Source organism: Erpetoichthys calabaricus, chromosome 6 (genome assembly GCF_900747795.2).
Source record: "Erpetoichthys calabaricus chromosome 6, fErpCal1.3, whole genome shotgun sequence".
Taxonomy (NCBI): Eukaryota; Metazoa; Chordata; class Cladistia; order Polypteriformes; family Polypteridae; genus Erpetoichthys; species Erpetoichthys calabaricus.
The window spans coordinates 55,470,485-55,489,365 of record NC_041399.2 but is presented as its reverse complement, the minus strand read 5'-3'; the positions used below and the strand labels follow the sequence as shown (position 1 = coordinate 55,489,365).

At 39.2% G+C, this 18,881-nt stretch overlaps 1 protein-coding gene across 2 annotated transcripts in view; it reads right to left on the bottom strand.

Moving 5' to 3' along the window:
* The window catches only part of c6h8orf34 (chromosome 6 C8orf34 homolog), a 446,972-nt gene that overhangs the window by 61,264 nt on the left and 366,827 nt on the right, over positions 1 to 18,881 (bottom strand). For both annotated transcript variants that reach the window (XM_051928738.1, XM_051928737.1), the window contains exon 11: positions 6,344 to 6,464. In XM_051928738.1, coding sequence (XP_051784698.1) covers positions 6,344 to 6,464 — 121 coding nt within the window. The remainder of the gene's footprint in view (positions 1 to 6,343; positions 6,465 to 18,881) is intronic.

Below are 18,881 nucleotides of genomic sequence, written 5' to 3'. Positions count from 1 at the left end.
GACTATTAAAAATAACAATAAAACATAAAATAGATAAAAAATATAGATCCGTGTACAACAGTCTGTTGTTACCTAACAGTATATATTATTATAATGGTAGGTGAACATAATCAGCTACAGTATGTGTGATTTCCAGCTACTCATGTTATTTGATTATTGGAGTCGATGCTTCCCATCATTAGCCTTGCGTTAAATTGTTGACAATCACTTACAATTGGTCCTCATCCCTTGGTGTAGCACAACAGAAAACAAGAACACTGTTTGGTTTTAATAGCGTGTGGCAGATGGCTGGGGGCTTTGCCCAGCCGGGATGGCCCTGTGATGGAAGGACTGGGGGACAGGACAGGTTTATGGCAATACCTTCCCTGGAACACTACAGGGCAACCCCCCTGGACTGAGCTTGGAAGCTCAACCCTGCTGGTACCCGTAGCCACCACCTGGGGGCGCCAGGACAGTCCCAGAGCCCTGGAATGCAGCACTTCCTTCACACCCAGGAGTGCTGCCATTCAGAATCAGAGTACACCTGGAGCATTTCTGGGTTCATTATAAAGGAGGCCGCCTCATTCCATTTGAGGAGCCAGAGTCGGGAGGTGGTGTTCAAAACTTGCGTGGAGAGGAGTGGAGGTGGCAGAGAAGAGAAAAAGAGAAAGAGAAACAAAGAAAGAAGAAGAAAGAGAAGGGACTGAGCATCGTTGTGCTGTTTAATTGTGTACTGTGCTCTGAAGAGGGGAGCTGGGGAATAGAACTGTCCCACGTGGAAATAAACTGTGTGCTGCATTTGGACTTGTGTCTCTGTGCCAGTCTGTATCCGGGTTTAGGGAGCCGTACGTCCCTGTGGCTTTCACAAGGGCTAATGAGGTATCCTAACAGACTACTTCTTTAAAGCGAGTGGTGGATTTTAATGTCATTGTTCTTTATGGGCTATGCAAAGGATTGCTGAATTTTCAGAGTGGGCTAGTTTAGTCACTGGTCCACATAATGAGAGGTTTTTGTAATTTGGAAGGAAGTCGACACCCCAGTGGAAGTTTGCATGAACATGAATGGAGTAATAAAACAACACAATTGCTACAAGGCAGCAGTACAAGCCTCAGTGTTAGTACATGAAGTAAAAAGCAGTGTTGCCCAAATCTGTATATTTAGCAGCTCTTTCACTCAGTGCTCTGGGTTCAAAAACATAGATGGAAGGTTGATTAGCGAGTCTGAATCTGAGGTTGAGAAAGGGAGGGCTCAATAGCGGACTGAAATTAATTGGACCCCTTGACTTGAAACAATGTTATATTCAAGAAACACTTTCAACAATTTAATATTTACTTCTATTATATGTTTATTTTAAAGTTTACCATGGCGGTCAAAAGATTCTAATGACTACATACGTAAAAAAGTAAATAGAACTACCCAGAAACAAGTTGTTCTTCTGAATAAGAAAATGTTGTCTTTTGTAGAGACCACCGCTTGATGTAGACATGAACAGTGCATGGAAACTCTGTGGAAGCATCATGAGAAGACAGCACGGTCTCCACGCAGAAATAGCAGGAATAGGATTAATGAATAAAATGAAAATAAGTAAAATGTACTCTGAGAACCTTTCTCATGTACTGAAGATCAGTAATTTCTTAAATCAGAAATTTGTTTCGTGCATTTTTTTTTTAAACAAGATAAGAAGTAGCAAAATCATACACAAAAAAAAATCGATGGAAGCAAAATTATGGAAACAATCCATATTACTAACCGAGAATGCTAAACCGGATGATGGACGCAGGCACATCCGGCCATGGGCCGTAGCTGCAAAAAGACGTACTGCGCAGGCGCAAGAAAGGGCGGACGGGATACACACCAAGAGGGGGATTTAACAAGCCCCTGGAACACAAAAAAAAAGAACACAAAACCGCCCCACACACCCTACAAGCAACGGACGGGACACACACAAAGAGGGGGATTCAACAAGCCCCTGGAACACAAAACGAAAGAAGACGCTCGCTCAACAACAATCCTCACCCACACACTCCCCCCCAATCAATAAGAAGTGACACCCAAAGCCACATATCTAAAGGAAACGTCCATATTAAACATACGTCATCTCAAAACCTTCACACTAGGCGGCATAGGTGGATCTCATTAAAATAAAGCACTATTAACCGTTCAACTGGAGAAAAGGCTCCATATTAACAGTGAGTACGATCCTCCTTAATACTTATCCATATTTCGCACGCTGAGGAACAAACAAGTCATGCATACACGGTCACGGGTACAAAACTATTCGGATCGGATAACGGAACCAAACACACGAACACGAATGAAACAAAAAGAATACACGGCGGCGCATACAATGCGCTTTGGAAAATACGTGAGAAAAAATGTCTCGGATCAAAAAACGCAAAGCTCAAGTAACCCCGTTACAGAGACGTGCCCAAATGAACAGACACATTGAACGTAGATGCATACAGCGCGCGTCTCAAAGTGCTGCATCAAAACAAGCACGATTTCAAAAGAAAGAGCTTGCGTCTCAGACATACAAAAAAGGGAGCAAAGCAACGCGCATATGACCGGCCAGAAAACAAGCAAGCAGGACTCAAAAAGCAGAAAGCTCAACTGACCGACATACAAAAACGGACAAGGCACGATACAAACAATGCACGACGTAGAGTGAAACGGACTTTGCGCAAAGCGGAGGCGGATCAATTAAAACTCAAAAATAGCGCGTCACAAATAATGGACATGCAACAACGCGGCACTCAAACACCACAAGCAAAACATGCCCGTCGCAGAGATCAACACCAGACGTCTGCTAAACTCTTACGCCAGTTGGCTGACAACGCTTTCAATAATGAGTCCACTATTGAGGAAAATTCATTGGGATTAATGAATGTCATTTGCAATCATTGTCATTCACTTAACTTCACAGAAGAAACAACTGGCAATACAAATAATGAATTTACACGTTGTTGTCAAAAGGGGCAGATTAGACTGCCTCCTTTACATTCATATCCGGAATATCTACAGAAGCTTCTAACTAAGGATGTGCCTGAAAGTAAAAACTTTATGAACTACATTAGATCCTACAATAGTTCATTTGCTTTTGTATCTACCAGAGAACATAACAGGACACCAAAAGGCAATGGCCCATACTGCTTTCGCATATGTGGTTAACACAACGCACTATATTATGTCCAAAAAATATTAATGTTAATCACATTATTAACCAGGTCATTTCATTACTTCCTGGAGAGACACGGCTCTTTCTAAGCTCTGACAAAGTTGACTCTGATGACGACAATGAACATCTGAATTTCCCATTAGAATATTTGAACACTATTAACCCGGATGGATGACCACAACACAACCTTACCCTTAAAAACGGAACAATAATCATGCTATTAAGAAACCTTAACACTAAACAGGGTTTATGCAATGGCACACGGTTAGTCGTCAACACCATAACACACGATGTTATTCAAGCAACAGTTCTTTCAGATTCACATGATAACAATACTGTTCTCATTCTTGGAATTGACCTTACGAGTTCTGACCTAGAATTACCTTTTACATTGAAACACCGACAGTTCCCCATTAAACCTGCATTTACCATGACCAGCAACAAATCACAAGAACAAACCATGGACAAGGTTGGCATCTACCTCTCTGAACCCGTTTTTGGACATGCACAACTTTATTTTGCCTTCTCATGTGTTCGACGTTCATCTCACATTAAAGTTAAAATTAAAAATGATCCATGCCAAGGAAGACTCATTCAAAGACAAGACACCATCTTTACTACTAATGTTGTATACAGAGAAATATTCCAATAAAACATTACTCTATGCCAAACACTCTATTTTGTATTTATATAGGCATCATCCAAACCTGCACACTATTCTATATCTAATTCATACATCTCACTCTTTGTCATGCCCCAACGCCAGGGGTTGGCGAGCGAAGCGAGCAGGGGGCGGAGCCCCCTAGTAATTAGAAATAAATTAGAAAATGAAAATAATATTCTAAATAGCAGCCAGCGTGTAGCATACTACATAATTTACCTAGACTTACAAAAACATTTGAGACAATCCCACACCAAAGATTAATTCTAAAAGTAGAAACTGAAGGCATCAGAGGTAACCTACAAAACTGCATCTCAAGTTGTTTAACCATTGGGAGACAATGAGTGCAGATAAGAGGAGAACGCTCCATATGGAACAAGGTCATCCGTGGAATCCCTCAGGGGTTTGTCTTTGGACCACTACTTTTTATGAATTATATTAATGACATTAATTCTGGTATAGTTATAGTTGTCAAATTCGCAGACGACACTAAAATTGGAGGGATGGCAGACCGTGAGGAGGCAGCAAACACAATTCAAAAAGACCTGAACAACCTTCAGAAGTGGGTGAACACTTGGAAAATGCAGTTTAATGTAGGAAAGTGTAAAGTACTGCACAGGGGCAAAAGGAACATCAAATATTACAAGATGAGAGACACTGAGCTATAGGAAGCAACCTCTGTAATGGATTTAGGGGTATGCTGTATGATGATGCAACATTTTCATTGACTAAGCAATGTACAGAAGCAATTAAAAAGGCAAATAAAATGAAAGATATCATAAAAACTGTTGAGTTTAAGTCAAGGGACATTATGCTCAAATTATATAATGCACTTGTAAGACTACATTTCAAGTACTGTGTGCAGTTCTGGTTCACCACGGTACAAGAAAGACACAGCAGCTCTTGAAGCTGAGAAGAGGAGAGCAACCAGGAGAATTCCAGGACTTAAGGACATATCCTACTCTGACAGATTCGGAGAGTTACACCTGTGTAGAGTCAATCAGAGCAGACTGTGTGGGGACCTAATCCAGGTATTTAACCCTTAAACTGCCAGAACCGGCTATAGTCTGTTCCCAGTGTAATTTGCCAGCATGTGGGGAGCCAAGTATATTCAGTGACGTACATTCATTGAACGCCGCAACCGGCTATATTTGGTTCCCAGTTGAATTTGCTAACACGCTGGAGCTGATCAGTCAGTGCCATACATTCGTTGAGCAGCCAGCTCATGACCACTGCAGCCCCCTCTGCAGCATCGCTGTCCCTGGGATTCAGTCACTGCACTAGACTAGCCTGCAAGCATCAGCGTTGGCCTCTGTGTGCCTGCGTGCATCCAGTTCAAGCGCAGATGGCTCAGTGATTTACTGAATTTCATCAATGGAGTCAGTTGCACCTTGTATATGTAATAACAGATTGTTGCAGTAGTTTTTTTAATAGTTTTTACAGTTCATTGGCAGTGTGTAAAATGATCAGTGTTTGTGATTGTGATGCTCTTTGCAGGAAAAATGTGTTCCATTAAAATTTCACTTTTTCTTGGTGAATTGTGATGTTTCCTTAAAAAGTGCAGCAAAAAAGTATTTGGCCTCCAGGGGTGCATTAACCTCCCAGGCAGTTTAAGGGTTAAAATCCTCCTTTTTTTTTTTTCCATCGATAAAGCAGATCTAGCAACATTCTTTCAGCTTAAGGGTGAATCGCATACTTGAGGACATCAGTGGAAATTAAGTGGAAGTGCATTTAAAACTGGAGCCAGAAAGCCCCCATTTACACAAAGAGTTGTGAGACTCTGGAACAAACTACCAATACACGGAGTTGAAGCAGAAACCTTTACAACCTTTAAGAAGAATCTGGATAAGATATTGAGACAGTTTAGCTATTAGCTAACTAAAAAGGCTTGATGGACTGAATGGTCTCCTCTCTTTTGTCAAATTTCTTATGTTCTTATTTTCTAAGGGCTGCTATATGTAGCAGGGTTGATACAAATAACAAAAATGAAAGACAGTACAAATTGGAAACTACAAAGCACATGTGTCAAAGTGCGACACTAATGGTGCCTCTGGCTTTGGTCTGTCAAGATGCTTTCATGTTGCTAATAAAATAATTGCCAGTCCTCAGCCTATATATCTTACTGTTTTCAACAGCTCAAAACTCCAAGCATTTTTAACCGAACAAAATGAAAAAGTAATAAAACATATTTTGTAATGTGTTTTTTTTTCTTTTTTAGGTCTGATTGTCACCATAGGCCCGAGACATAAACATCACTGATATTTTACAGCTCTCCTAATAAATTAACAAAAGATGTTAAGGGGTTTAACTTTTCCAAGCACTTTAATTGGAATATCAGTTTTTAATTACTCAATCAGGCTCCCTGCTTCTATTACTTTTTGGCAAATGAAGGGGTGTTCTGAACTTTCTCTGATGTGTCAACATCGATTAAACGATTTAGAGATAAAAAGAAAATTTCTGATTCATCTTTAACTCAATATTTATCAATCAGAAAAATTATATATATATATATATTTGTCAGTTCATACCAGTAAGCTGCTTATCCAGGCGCTGCAATTCATTTGCAGAAAACGGCTCCTTCGACTGTTTCTGGCTAAGGTAGCTCCCACTTCTGGCAGAGATTACATCGGCGTCCCAGACTGGTCGACGCTAGTGGAGATGAAAAGATCGTATTAGAAGGATTTTATGTAAATCAGTCTTATACAGCATGTAAGAAACAGATGGAACATGATCAAATACCATATTTTGCAGTACTTAGACTGCAACTTGATTTTAATATTTAAACAATTTGGACTGTTTATAACAGTCTTGAGTATAAAAACTAATGAATAACACAAATGCTAAGTGGTTTCTCTATAACAGAAAAATATTATTTAAATTCAGAAGTAAATTGTCAAACAATATAAAATTTTCATCCATTCATTTGCTGAATGTGAACATGCTTACTCCAATTCAGTGTCTCAGGGCACCAAAGCCTCTCTCTACTTCATTTATTTTTACAGTACTGTAAAATTAATTTAAGGTGGTGCAATGATTAGGAATTCTGCTTCCCAACTTCAGACTCTTGTTTCAGAATGTGCACTGCCCCTGTGACATTTGCATGTTCTTTCTTCTAGGTACTTTGTTTTACCCCTGCATCCCCTGTTTTGTTGATTTGGACATTAACTGCGAGTAAAAGTGTGTGGGAAGTGTGTGCTTTCTTCATGATAGGATTAATGTCAAAACTATGAAATGGCCTCCACACTTCAAAGACACGTTGAATTTTAAACTAGATGTAAGTGCATGAGTTAGTGTGCTCTGCAATGGATTAGCACCATATCAAAGACGGCTGTAGCATTGTGCCCACTTCTGCCAGGTTAGGTGATCTTGAATTTGAGCAAGCAGGTTCAGAAAATGGGGGGTTTGATGGACTGTATTTGAATACAGTAATATTTCAACATTTTCTTTGTTTAACAAAGTCTGATCCCTCAACTTCTCCTTCAGAACATGGAACATTCTCCAAACTATAGATATTTACTGGAAGTGGTTATGAAAAATGTGTTTTTGCATTGAACCGATACCCTGTTTGGGGTTGCATCATGTCTCAGGCACGGTTTCTCCCCTAGCTGGGTTTAAATGCATGTTTTATATCTATTTTGCTTATTTTGATTCTTTAATTTATATTGCTTATGTATATCCTTCTTTATTTTTGGTTTTGTCTATAATAATAATAATACATTTTATTTTTTTAGCACCTTTCCCATGCTCAAGGCACTTCACAGGGTCCCAGAAGGAAACAGCAAGTACACATAACATTGGCTACAAATGTTTCCTGAATAGAACATTAAAACAGATAGATACAAAATACACAAAAAATTAAATAGAATAAAAGACAATAAACCAGAGTAAAATACTAAATTGAATGCTAAAAGAAAAGCCTGAACAAATAGCATTATTTGTGATATAAAACACACACACAAATGAACCTGTGCATCTAGAGAGACAGGTAAACTGAAAGAAGGGGCAGAACGTCAGGTTAAGTTACCATCTGCCTGAACAGATGAGTTTTAAGTTGTTTTTAAAGGAATGAATTGAGTCTGCTGATCTAATTAATTTAGGGAGGTCATTCCAAAAGTCTGGGCGCTGTATAGCTGAAGGCCCTGTCACCCACAGAGCGCAGGGTAGTGTGAGGCACAACAAGATGACCAGAATCAGAGGACCTTAGTGGGTGAACAGGAGCATAGCAATGGAGAAGACCAGTGATGTAGTCTGGTGTGAGGCCATTTAAAGCTTTATAGGTTAATAATAGAATTTTATATTCAATTCTGTAAGACACAGGGAGCCAGTGAAGGCGAAGCAGGATGAGTGTTATTGTATGTGCAGACTGTTGCTGATTTGTGTAAGGTCTCTTGCAGCAGAGTTTTGATTCAGATGGAGCTGTGATATAAGATTTAAAGGGGCCTCTGCCAGTAGGGAGTTACAATAATCAGTGTGGGATATGATAAAAGCAGGGACAAGGTTCTCGGCATTAGAAAAGGAGAAGAATGAGCAAACACAGGATATGTTACGGAGGTGAAAGTAAGAAAGTTTCTTAATGTGGTTTATGTGGGTGAAATAAGAAAAGGAGGAATCAAAAATGACTCCAAGATTCCTTGCATCAGAAGAAGGTCTGATGAGATCACCATTAAGAGTGACTGAGAAGGAGCTCATTTTCTTAAGTTGCGCTTTAGTGCCAATTGCAGGAGTTCAGTTTTATTGCAATTTAATTTTAAACAGTTCTGCTCCATCCAGATTTAAATTTCACTGAGGCAAGTTGTGAGCTGGGAAAGCTCTGATGAAGTTTCACTTTTAACATTGAAATAGAGTTGAGTATCATCTGCATAATAACGATAACCCAGTCCAAAGCTACGAATGATTCGGCCAAATGGAAACATATAGACTCAGAAGAGCAGAGGGCTCAGGACAGAACTCTGAGAAACTGGTTGTGTGTGTGACTGGTGCTGAGCTGGACCTGCTGTTGCCAGCACTAACAAACTCTCGCCTATCAGTCAGATAGGACTTAAACCATGGGAGGGGAGTGCCAAAGATACCCAGCATGCTCTCCATTCTGGACAGTAGAATGTCATGTCTGACAGTGTCAAATGCTGCACTAAGATCTAACAGAATGAACCTGCTGGTTTGTCCAGAGTCTGCTGCCATAAGCCAATCACTGGTTACCTGAAGCAGAGCAGTTTTGCAGTTGTGCTGCACTCTGAAACCAGATTGAAAGGGTCCCATCAGATTATTAGAAGTTAAGAAATTGGTGAGTTGGGAGGCTACAACATGCTTAAGAACTTTTGACAGAAAAGATAAGCAAGAGATGGGCTGAAAATTGTTAAGACTGTCAGCATCAACACCAAACTTTTTTAACAATGGGGTTGCAGAAGTGATTTTAAAGGTGGCTGGCACAAACCCAGTATCAAGGGACATATTTATTATTGTTGTAACAGTTGGGATTATGGCATGAAGTGTGGTGGGGATGAGATCCAGTACACAGGTAGTGGGCCTCACCTTACAAAGCAGGTCATTAACAAATGCAGATGTGAATTTAGAAAAAAAAGCTGGACGGAGTGGGGAGACAGAGAAGATATAAATGGATGGATTTAAGTTAGTTGAATTATTTAAAATCTTTAATTTTAATCGCAGAAAAAGTGGAGGAATGTTTCACAGACTTCAGTAGAGAAGGTAATGGGGCCAGATGCAGGTTGAAGTAGTTTATTAACTACAGAGAACAAAACCCTTGGGTTATCAGGGGCAGTATCTGTTATTCTGCCATAATGTGTGTTCTCGTCTGCAGTTAGTGCATCCCTGTAAGCCGTTTGATTGTCAGAGAAACCCTGGCTGTGCACGGTGAGGCCAGTCTTACGTGACATTCTCTCAAGGCGTCAGCCAGTTGACACTGTAACTCTGAATTGTACCGTGGAGCTGAGCCCTTAAAAGAAACCTCCTTATGTTTTAAAAGAGTCTTTTTATTTAGTGTTGAAAGAAGGGCTGAGTAATAGTGATTGTGACGATGTGGGTTCGCTCCAGGTTCCCATGCAGCTTCAGGGAGCTCTTGAACCCAACACCGTCGGTAATGTCACCGATGAGCTTGGCAGTGAGGCATAACAATGAAACAAGGGGATGGTGTAAAAGTGTCAAATGCTTTTATTAAAACCAACAAAACAAAACAGTGTCCAAGTAAATAGCGTGCAGTGTCCCTCAAATATCCATAAATAAATAATCCATAAAAACGAGTGATGAGTGGAGCTTAAAATCCAATAGAAAAACTCTTTAAAAATCGACGAAGTTAAAACAATGACCGGGAGCTGTCCTTTTTAAAAAACCCGACGCCTTCTCTGTTCAACTGTCAGCTCCCCTGCTTCTCCCATATGGGCCCTGCAACAGGGGAGTCACCCTATCAGCAGGTGCTGCTGACCTTACTCCTGTCCGGTTGCCTTCCATCCCCTGGTTCCATACAGCTACCTTACCGGTCCGACACTTGGGTTCCCCAATGGCCAGGTCGCTCACGCTGAGGCTCACCCTTCTAAGTCTCCTCGACTCCCGTTGCCTTCCGTGGGGAGTCATCCATACTGCTGGTCACTCCAGCTCCTAGAAACCGTTCAGCTGGAGTGACCACTTCCAACTGCCCTTCCTCTATTTTCGGCCACACACTACTCGTGAGTGGCTCTCCATTCCAGCTGCCTGCATTTACCAGCAAACCTGCTCTCTTGCTCGCTCCTGCTCCGACTTTCTACGCCTCCAGCCTTCTTCTTCCCTTAACCTCCATCCATTTCTTTCCTGTTCCTTTTTTCCTCCCTACTAGCCGCCTCGCGCTTCTATATATTACGGGGACATGGATCAGCTGTGGCAATCAGCAGCTCCTGGGAACAATTACGGATGCAGACGACTCCTCACCTGTGCATTTAAGTGAGAATCGCCCGCATCACGAATTCCCCGAGAACCGCTTGGCCACACACCACCACACCCCCTCGCTAAGCCACAAGTGCAGCGATTATTTATTTTAAAAACTGGCCCTTTTGACATGAGCTGTGGACCTGCTATACCACAGTGATCAACAAGACTATATAGTGTTGATGGAAAAGGTGAAGACAGAAAAAGATTGAAAATAGAACTAGCAGGGATAATTCTAAAAGAAATTTAACACAGTACAAGTAAGAGGAGAGAGAGGTAATGAGACCATGAATGGTACTGCTTTATGATCAGAGGGTCCCAAATCACTACTATTAGTGTTCCTGGTAGATAAGGCAGATGTGCAGATCAAGTCTAATATATGACCACCAGAGTGAGTAGGAAAATCAACATTTTGCACCAAGTCAAAGCAGTCTAGCAAGGATAGGAATTCATTTCTCAGCTTACATGTAGTAATGTCAATACAGATGTTGAAATCACCAAGAAGAAAGACTCTCTGCGAAAGGGTTAATAATTCAGTCAGATCAGATAGAAAAAGGCACATTGTTCTTTGGGAACGATTTACTCTTTGTGCTTATTGGTTTTCTTTAGGTGCACTACTTTCTTTCAAAATCTCAAAGAGCTGTGCATTATGTTATTTGGTGACTCTGTGGCTTCATGTGACTGAGTGGGAGTATGTGCACAAGTGTAATTTGTACTGGAATGGTGTACTGAGTAGAGCTCATTTGTTATTTGTTTTGTGCCCATGCATCTACCAGCAATCCTATTATGAAACAGGTTCTTTTGAATAATGGATGGATGGAATTACCCACAACTGCTTTTACCGGAGCTTACAAAAAAAATGTACATAAAGCATCAAACGTTTTCAATAGGACACACACCATTCTGTAAGCAATCATGTTAATTGAATTCTAGGAACATTTGTAGTGCTGAAGCAGATTTTCCAGAAGTGTGTGGGATTTTCCAAGATTCCACAAAATCACCTTAACTGGAACTATAAAATTGTAATAACAATTACCACAAACTATCAATTATAGTACGGAGTGTTAGGAGTGTTCAGGATTATCGTTGTCTAAGCCAAAAATAACTTCCATCAAGCAAGTGTTGAAGACTTATGAGATACCACCATCTGAATCTTCAAACAGAACCTTACAAAAGAGACAAGCTGAGAAGCCTGGCACTATTTTAAACCAAATGAAATGACCATAACCTGCTTTTAACATATTTAAACGGTGCACAATCCCAGAAAAGTGATCTTGAAACAACTAAAGTTAAAAGCATTCTGTCCTTTCTCAGATGCTTCTCACAGATCTCTGAATAATCTTTAATGCCACACCACTCAGGCGTCTTTGTTTGAGGGCAAGCCATGCGCACAAAATTTACATGGCTTCATTCGGAGGCTATGCAATGGCATCTATGCCTTTGTGTAAATAGTATTTTAATTGTTTTTCTTTTGTCTCCTAGTAGTTTTTACATTCGTTTTAAAAAGTTGCCTGTTTTATAAGGGTTATTCTGAAATAAACAGCTGTTGTATGTTTTATTACGGTTGTTTTGAAATAAACAACTTCAAACAGCTAGAGTAGCAGGACAAGTAAAAAGCTGTTAGGCAATCGTTGCTGAACAAAACCTTATTGTCACATTCAGGCTGTAGCTTCACTCCTCACAATGTATTTTCTTTTCTTTTTTTTATTATTTTCTGCATTGAGATTGTTTTATGTTTCCTTTATGTTTTAAAATAATAATTGAGCCAAAGGGGGTGGGGCCTCCTATTATGGTTGATTCCTTAGGTGTGCTAATTATGGTTGTCATCATTGCAGATTAGATCCAACACTAGAATATTGACTGTTGCATTCCAAAAAGGGGCCCACTGAAGCCTAAACACTTTGCACAGGCATCACGTATTGACACCTTGCCAGTGGCCTTCCTTTCAATAGTCCTGTTGCACATATTTTTACTTATATCTCATCTTTCAGTATTGCACAGTTAATTTATACTTTTAGGTGTTTTGCATTCCATGACCTATCATTTTATCAATTAGGTTTATCTTTTGTGGATTTGGATTGGCGAGCTCAGATTAATATTGATTTTTAGGAATATTTCTTATTTGGTCGACGGTTAATCAGAGTTAATTTTCTTTAGGTCTTGGCTTTTATCTTGTCTTTAATGTATTTGTTTTTGGAGTTTTGCTTATGCTTTACATTTACACAATCAAATTTCTAGTTTATTCCCTTGATTATTCATTTCCCTTTTCTTCTGGTACTGTTAAAATATTCTTTTTATTAAATTCAACATTTAAATCTTATTTCATTAGTTCTATTGTTGGTTATTTAGTGGGTTCATTTGCGATTTACACTTGTGGGTGGGTTACTGCTAAATTTCTCTCTTGGAACAAATAAAATTCTATCTGTTCATTCTTTCTGGGTGACTCAATTCTCAACACTTACTTTTCACTTTGTTTTTATTAATTTCATTGAACTGGCTCTTGCATGCTTGTACTTTTTACACTGGTAGCACAATGGCCATTATCAGACTATGTGGCTAACAATGGGTGTGAATTATTGGCAACATCATGGCGGTGCCCATAAAACAATCTGTAAAATAATAAAAAATTACAGCTACAAAATAACAATTATAAAAGATCCAAAAGTAAAACTAAAATGAATTGTTACAGCAACACTAATAGGGAACAAAAAGTAATGAGATGCTAACATGAATGGAAGCTCAGCAAGGCCGTCCAAGCCCAAGTTTAGGCCACAACATGCTGGTTCATTCTTAAAGATGTACAACTGAGCAAAGCTGCTGCTGAAGTTTAAAAATGTATTGAATAATCAGAAATAGACAATCACCATACATTTGTTAATAATCAAAAATGATCTTCCTTTAGACAATATAAAAAACATTTTTAGTTCAGCAACAAACATTGATAACACCATATTTTACTCATACGACAAGTTGCCCAAATAGAAGCCCATCTTGTCAAACAAGATGTCTCTTTCTTTTGGAAAGAAAGAGTGTAGAATTTAGAATTCCTTTGAAGTGTTTGAGACAAGAAAATCTGCTTCCTTCTGATTCAGAACTACCATCTTCATCACTAAAACAGATGGACTCTGATCCATAACTGGCTAGTGTTGTTTTTAGGGCTATCAAAAATGGACAGGTTTCCTAAATGATAAGATGCATACGGTCAACAGTTATAATCAGGTCTACGATTTGCTTCAACATAGAGATCAACTGTAAGCTCTGTGAGAACTAACCACTGAAGTTTTGAAATTTCCTGCTTCCCAGAGATCCTCTTTTTTTTTGGCTCATACTTTCTGTTATGTCACTACCCAGCTACAATTTCCTTATATCATTTCTTATAGAACCTCACGTTTAAATCTTACATTTCATTTTCAGTGAAACATTCCGTTACTTAAAGCAGGACAATAGAGCAAATGTCAGGCTACTGATGCTGGGCTGCAGTTAGGGTTGGCCACAAAAGGCAGGAGTCAGGTAAGAACAGGCAAAAACCAAAGATGTTTAAATAACTCATATAGAAGATTATAAGTAGTTTTAAGTAAGAGAGTAGAAAAAGAAAGACACCAAAAAAGAACTCATTGAGCAAATGACCATGTAGAACTTGTTCCTATTAAAGAGCAGATCATTAAATCAATTTCTGTGCAATTGCCCTAACTCCAGCAACTGATAATGACACCATTAAAGTAAATGGGTAAGTCTAAATGAGAGAGCAAGCGCTAGGCACAGCATCAGCCAAGCTGTCCATCTCCTAAGCGTCATGGAGTGACCCTTTGAAACTGAAAAGAATCCTCCTCCATTCTAGGTGGCAGCAGGATCTTTAATGGCAACTTATAAGGTCAAGCAGCCCAGTAGAAGTCCTAGACGCTTGTGTTTTTAACTATGCAGTGGGGATTAGAGGTGGAGGGACACTGCTGCAGGAGGGCCACAGTCACTTAGTGACCCCAGTAAGTTTTCCCACGAGTGACTCCCTACCAGGGATTGTAGAACTAAGTTACTTACACCCAAATGCTCTCTAGAAGGAGAAAGGTGATCAAAAATCCAAAAAAGACAGGTAAATGGAGAAGTCGTCCACACTGTTAAAGAAGGAGCCCAGCATAAGTTAGCCATGAGTGCTGCCAACTACAGTAGAGGCTTCTTTAGCTATTGTTATGACTTATTAAAACTTCATACATTTTTTTTTAATATTTCAGTAGTCTACAATTTTAACTTCATAGTCAGGGTGGAATAGAGAAGAACCCCCTGTTACAACAATTAAATGTCATTAAAATTATAGCCTAATGCATAAAATATTCACCATGTGAAAAGGCTATAAATTTAAAAGTTAATGACAAGGCTGTTTATTTTATTGCGCTTATAGTAACATCTGTATTGCTTCAATGATATTCCGAGAACTCTTTAGGCTGCACATACTGTAAAGCACCAAGCCTGGATTTAATATAATTAACAGCAACAAACTCAATCAAAGCTTTATGAAGTTCTAATTAGGATGGCTGATTGCTGATGTAATTATTGGATAGACAGACATACTGAAATCTGACTCTGTTGTTAAACAATTTACTGAGAGTTTTTCAAGCAACAAAAGTTTGAATACAAATTACATCAACTACAAAAAGCAGGCATGTGCAAAGTCTGCTTGAGAAAATGAATGAAACTATACAAAAATGTTTTAAAAAATCAATAAGTAAAGGCTGCTTTTTAAAATTTATTAAGTATTCGAGACTTCAAAGCATTTTATATTGACTTAGCCTAAATCTCAGGAAAAAAAAAAAATGTGACGCAGGGGTCATAAAACTTTCTGCGAACTCTCATCTCTTTTGCTGGCAACGTATCCAGGTTTTACAGTCCAGATCTATAAGAAACAAAACTAATATCAGAGCACACTTGACAGTATAAATGTCAGGAGAAGAAAGGAGTATTGCTGAGTGGACATGTTCTTTTAGCTGGGGATTTGACAACACCAGATTTAAAAACAAGTTTTTAAAAGAGACTACAGATATTTGTATTCCCAAAACCTTTTACTTGACATATTTTCAGAAAAATGAAATTGCACGGCAAAGCCATGTTTCTTGTAAAAATGCAGGCAGCATGAGGATGAAAACATCATGTTTAAATAGATATTCTAATCTCCTATAATTTTCTTTTCTTCGATCGGAATCTTTTAGGGTCACTTCACTAACAAGGTGAAAATTGTGCTCAGTAAAACTTGTGTGTGCCAATTTCATTCAAAATGAGTGGGTTTTAAGTATTTTAGGATTATAATAAAAGGGCCAAATATGATAGTATGAGAGTCACTGTCATGCATAAACACACATAGACATCTATTTAGGGATGTGTTAATGTGTAAATCTATGATAAGATGTGTGGCCAGCAGGGGGTGTAACCGCACCCCAAACCCCAAAACACAACACCACCAAGACAGTCCTGGGTTCAAAGAAGTGTTTTTATTTCCACAAAAGTATCTTCACATGATTGTTTCTTGGGTAAAGCATACAAACAATGCAATACCTTCTCCCCTCTCCCCAGCGAGTGTCATCCATACTCTTCCCAACTCTGACTCTCCAAGTGAGGTAAGATGCCTGACATTGCACTGTGAAAGTACTTCTGGGTCACCTGGATGCTCGGTGAAACAGTGAACCTCTCTCCCAGCAGGGTCACCAGGGTCCCAGACAACCCTGTGGGTGCCCAAACTGGGAACACACCAGAGGAATACTGACACCTGTCATGTTAGGGGATGAATTGTCCCCAGTAATAAGACTCTCTCAATCCATCCATTATTCCCTTGCCCCGACTAGGATTAGAAATGAGAAACAACCTAGCTATGGTGCAACTCCATGTAGTTCCTGTCCATCACTTACAACATCTACACATGTTACTAAATTTTAACATGAAGGCCTCATTACCATATTTTCTCTTACACAGTGTAAAGTAAAAATAAAATGTATAACCTTTAATATAAACAGTACTTTGAGGATCAATGCTTAAAAGTGAGAAAATAACAAGACTACAGTATCCTTACAGTTGACTCTCACTTTGAAGTGCATACATCTATCCATGATAGCATTCTTAAGAAATATCCATCCATTAGCCCTTTCCCTAAAATTATAGAGTCACAGAGAATCTGAGGCTACATCTACATAAGCTATGTTTTTAAATGAAAATAATCTCCATTCACACACAAATTATGTTTTTAAATCATTTATGAAAGCATCTGACCCACAATAAAACAATTGAAAATGCATATGACATACCTGTTCATCTAAACTGGTCATACATGCATCTGTGGAAACAGGAAGAGGAAATGTCCTGCACACTAGAGACTAATTTACATCTTGTGTTTACATATGCATAACCACAATGGTGACCACGATGAGGAGGTGGAAATGTTATTGAATGTATTAACCAAATCAAAGCGGCTGTGAATACAAACTGGGATTCATGTCAGTGCAAATACAGTGACACTGATTACAATCTGCATTTTCTAAACTGTTTTCACCTATTCACACTGTAACACTCAGCAGGCATTTTCATAAGTATATGACTGTGGAGGGCATTTTCAAGCAGCTCTGTTTTCAGGGGTTAAAAGGCTGGAGTATTATGGACGAAAGTGAAAACAAAGACTAATGTCTGCATTTTAAAGAAAAATGTATGCTGGAACTAACTTTAAATAAGGTGTCAGTCCCTCAATGCATACTCACACTCATATGGAGCCATAGTAGTGAGGTAAAGCAACTGAACAAATATGTCATTGTTAAATGGAAAGACAACTGAAGCACAGCCACAGGCAAAATGTTCAAACTCCACCCAGGAAGTGATCAGGCCAGGATTTTGGTCAATGAACTTTTCCTAAAGAAATGAAACATCAGCACTAACTACTACTCCAGCATGACAGTTTTCAATATTTTTTTAGGTAATTTTAAATAGAAGCCCCTGCTCTGAGCCACAAACACATTAAAGTGCACCCTGTGACATCCAGATAGATTTTCCTTATATCTATATGATACAGGGGAAAGTTTGAGGACTTTAAGATCAGTAGTGACAACTAGAAAGAGAAAAAGACAATTATAGACAAGCTCCAGAATATACAGTCATATGAAAAAGTTTGGAAACCCCTCTCAGCCTGCATAATAATTTACTTTCAACAAAAAAGATAACAGTGGTATGACTTTAATTTCCTAGGAACATCTGAGGGTGTTTTCCGAACAAAGATTTTTTAGTGAATCAGTATTGAGTTGTATGAAATTAAATCAGATGTTAAAAACTGGCTGTGCAAAAATTTGGGTCCCCTTGTAATTTTTCTGATTTGAATGTATGTAACTGCTCAATACTGATTACTTGCAACACCAAATTGGTTGGATTAGCTTGTTAAGCATTGAACTTCATAGACAGGTGTGTCCAATCATGAGAAAAGGTATTTAAGGTGGTCAATTGCAAGTTGTGCTTCCCTTTGACTCTCCTCTGAAGAGTGACAGCATGGGATCCTCAAAGTAACTCTCAAAAGATCTGAAAACAAAGACTGTTCAGTATCCTGGTTTAGGGGAAGGCTGCAAAAAGCTATCTCAGAGGTTTAAACTGTCAGTTTCAACTGTAAGGAATGTAATCAGGAAATGGAAGGCCACAGGCACAGTTGCTGTTAAACCCAGCAGGTCTGGCAGGCCAAGAAAAATACAGGAGCGGCATATGTACAGGGCTGTGAGAATGGTTACAGACAACCCACAGATCACCTCCAAAGACCTGCAAGAACATCTTGCTGCAGATGGTGTATCTGTACATCGTTCTATAATTCAGCGCAATTTGCACAAAGAATATCTGTATAGCAGGGTGATGAGAACGAAGCCCTTTCTGCACTCACGCCACATTCAGAGTCACTTGTTGTATGCAAATGCTCATTTAGACAAGCCAGATTCATTTTGGAACAAAGTGCTTTGGACTGATGAGACAAAAATAGAGTTATTTTGTCATAACAAAAAGTGCTTTGCATGGCAAAAGAAGAACACCGCATACCAAGAAAAACACCTGCTACTTACTGTCAAATTTGGTGGAGGTTCCATCATGCTGTGGGTCTGTGTGGCTAGTTCAGGGACTGGGGCCCTTGTTAAAGTTGAGGGTCGGATGAATTCA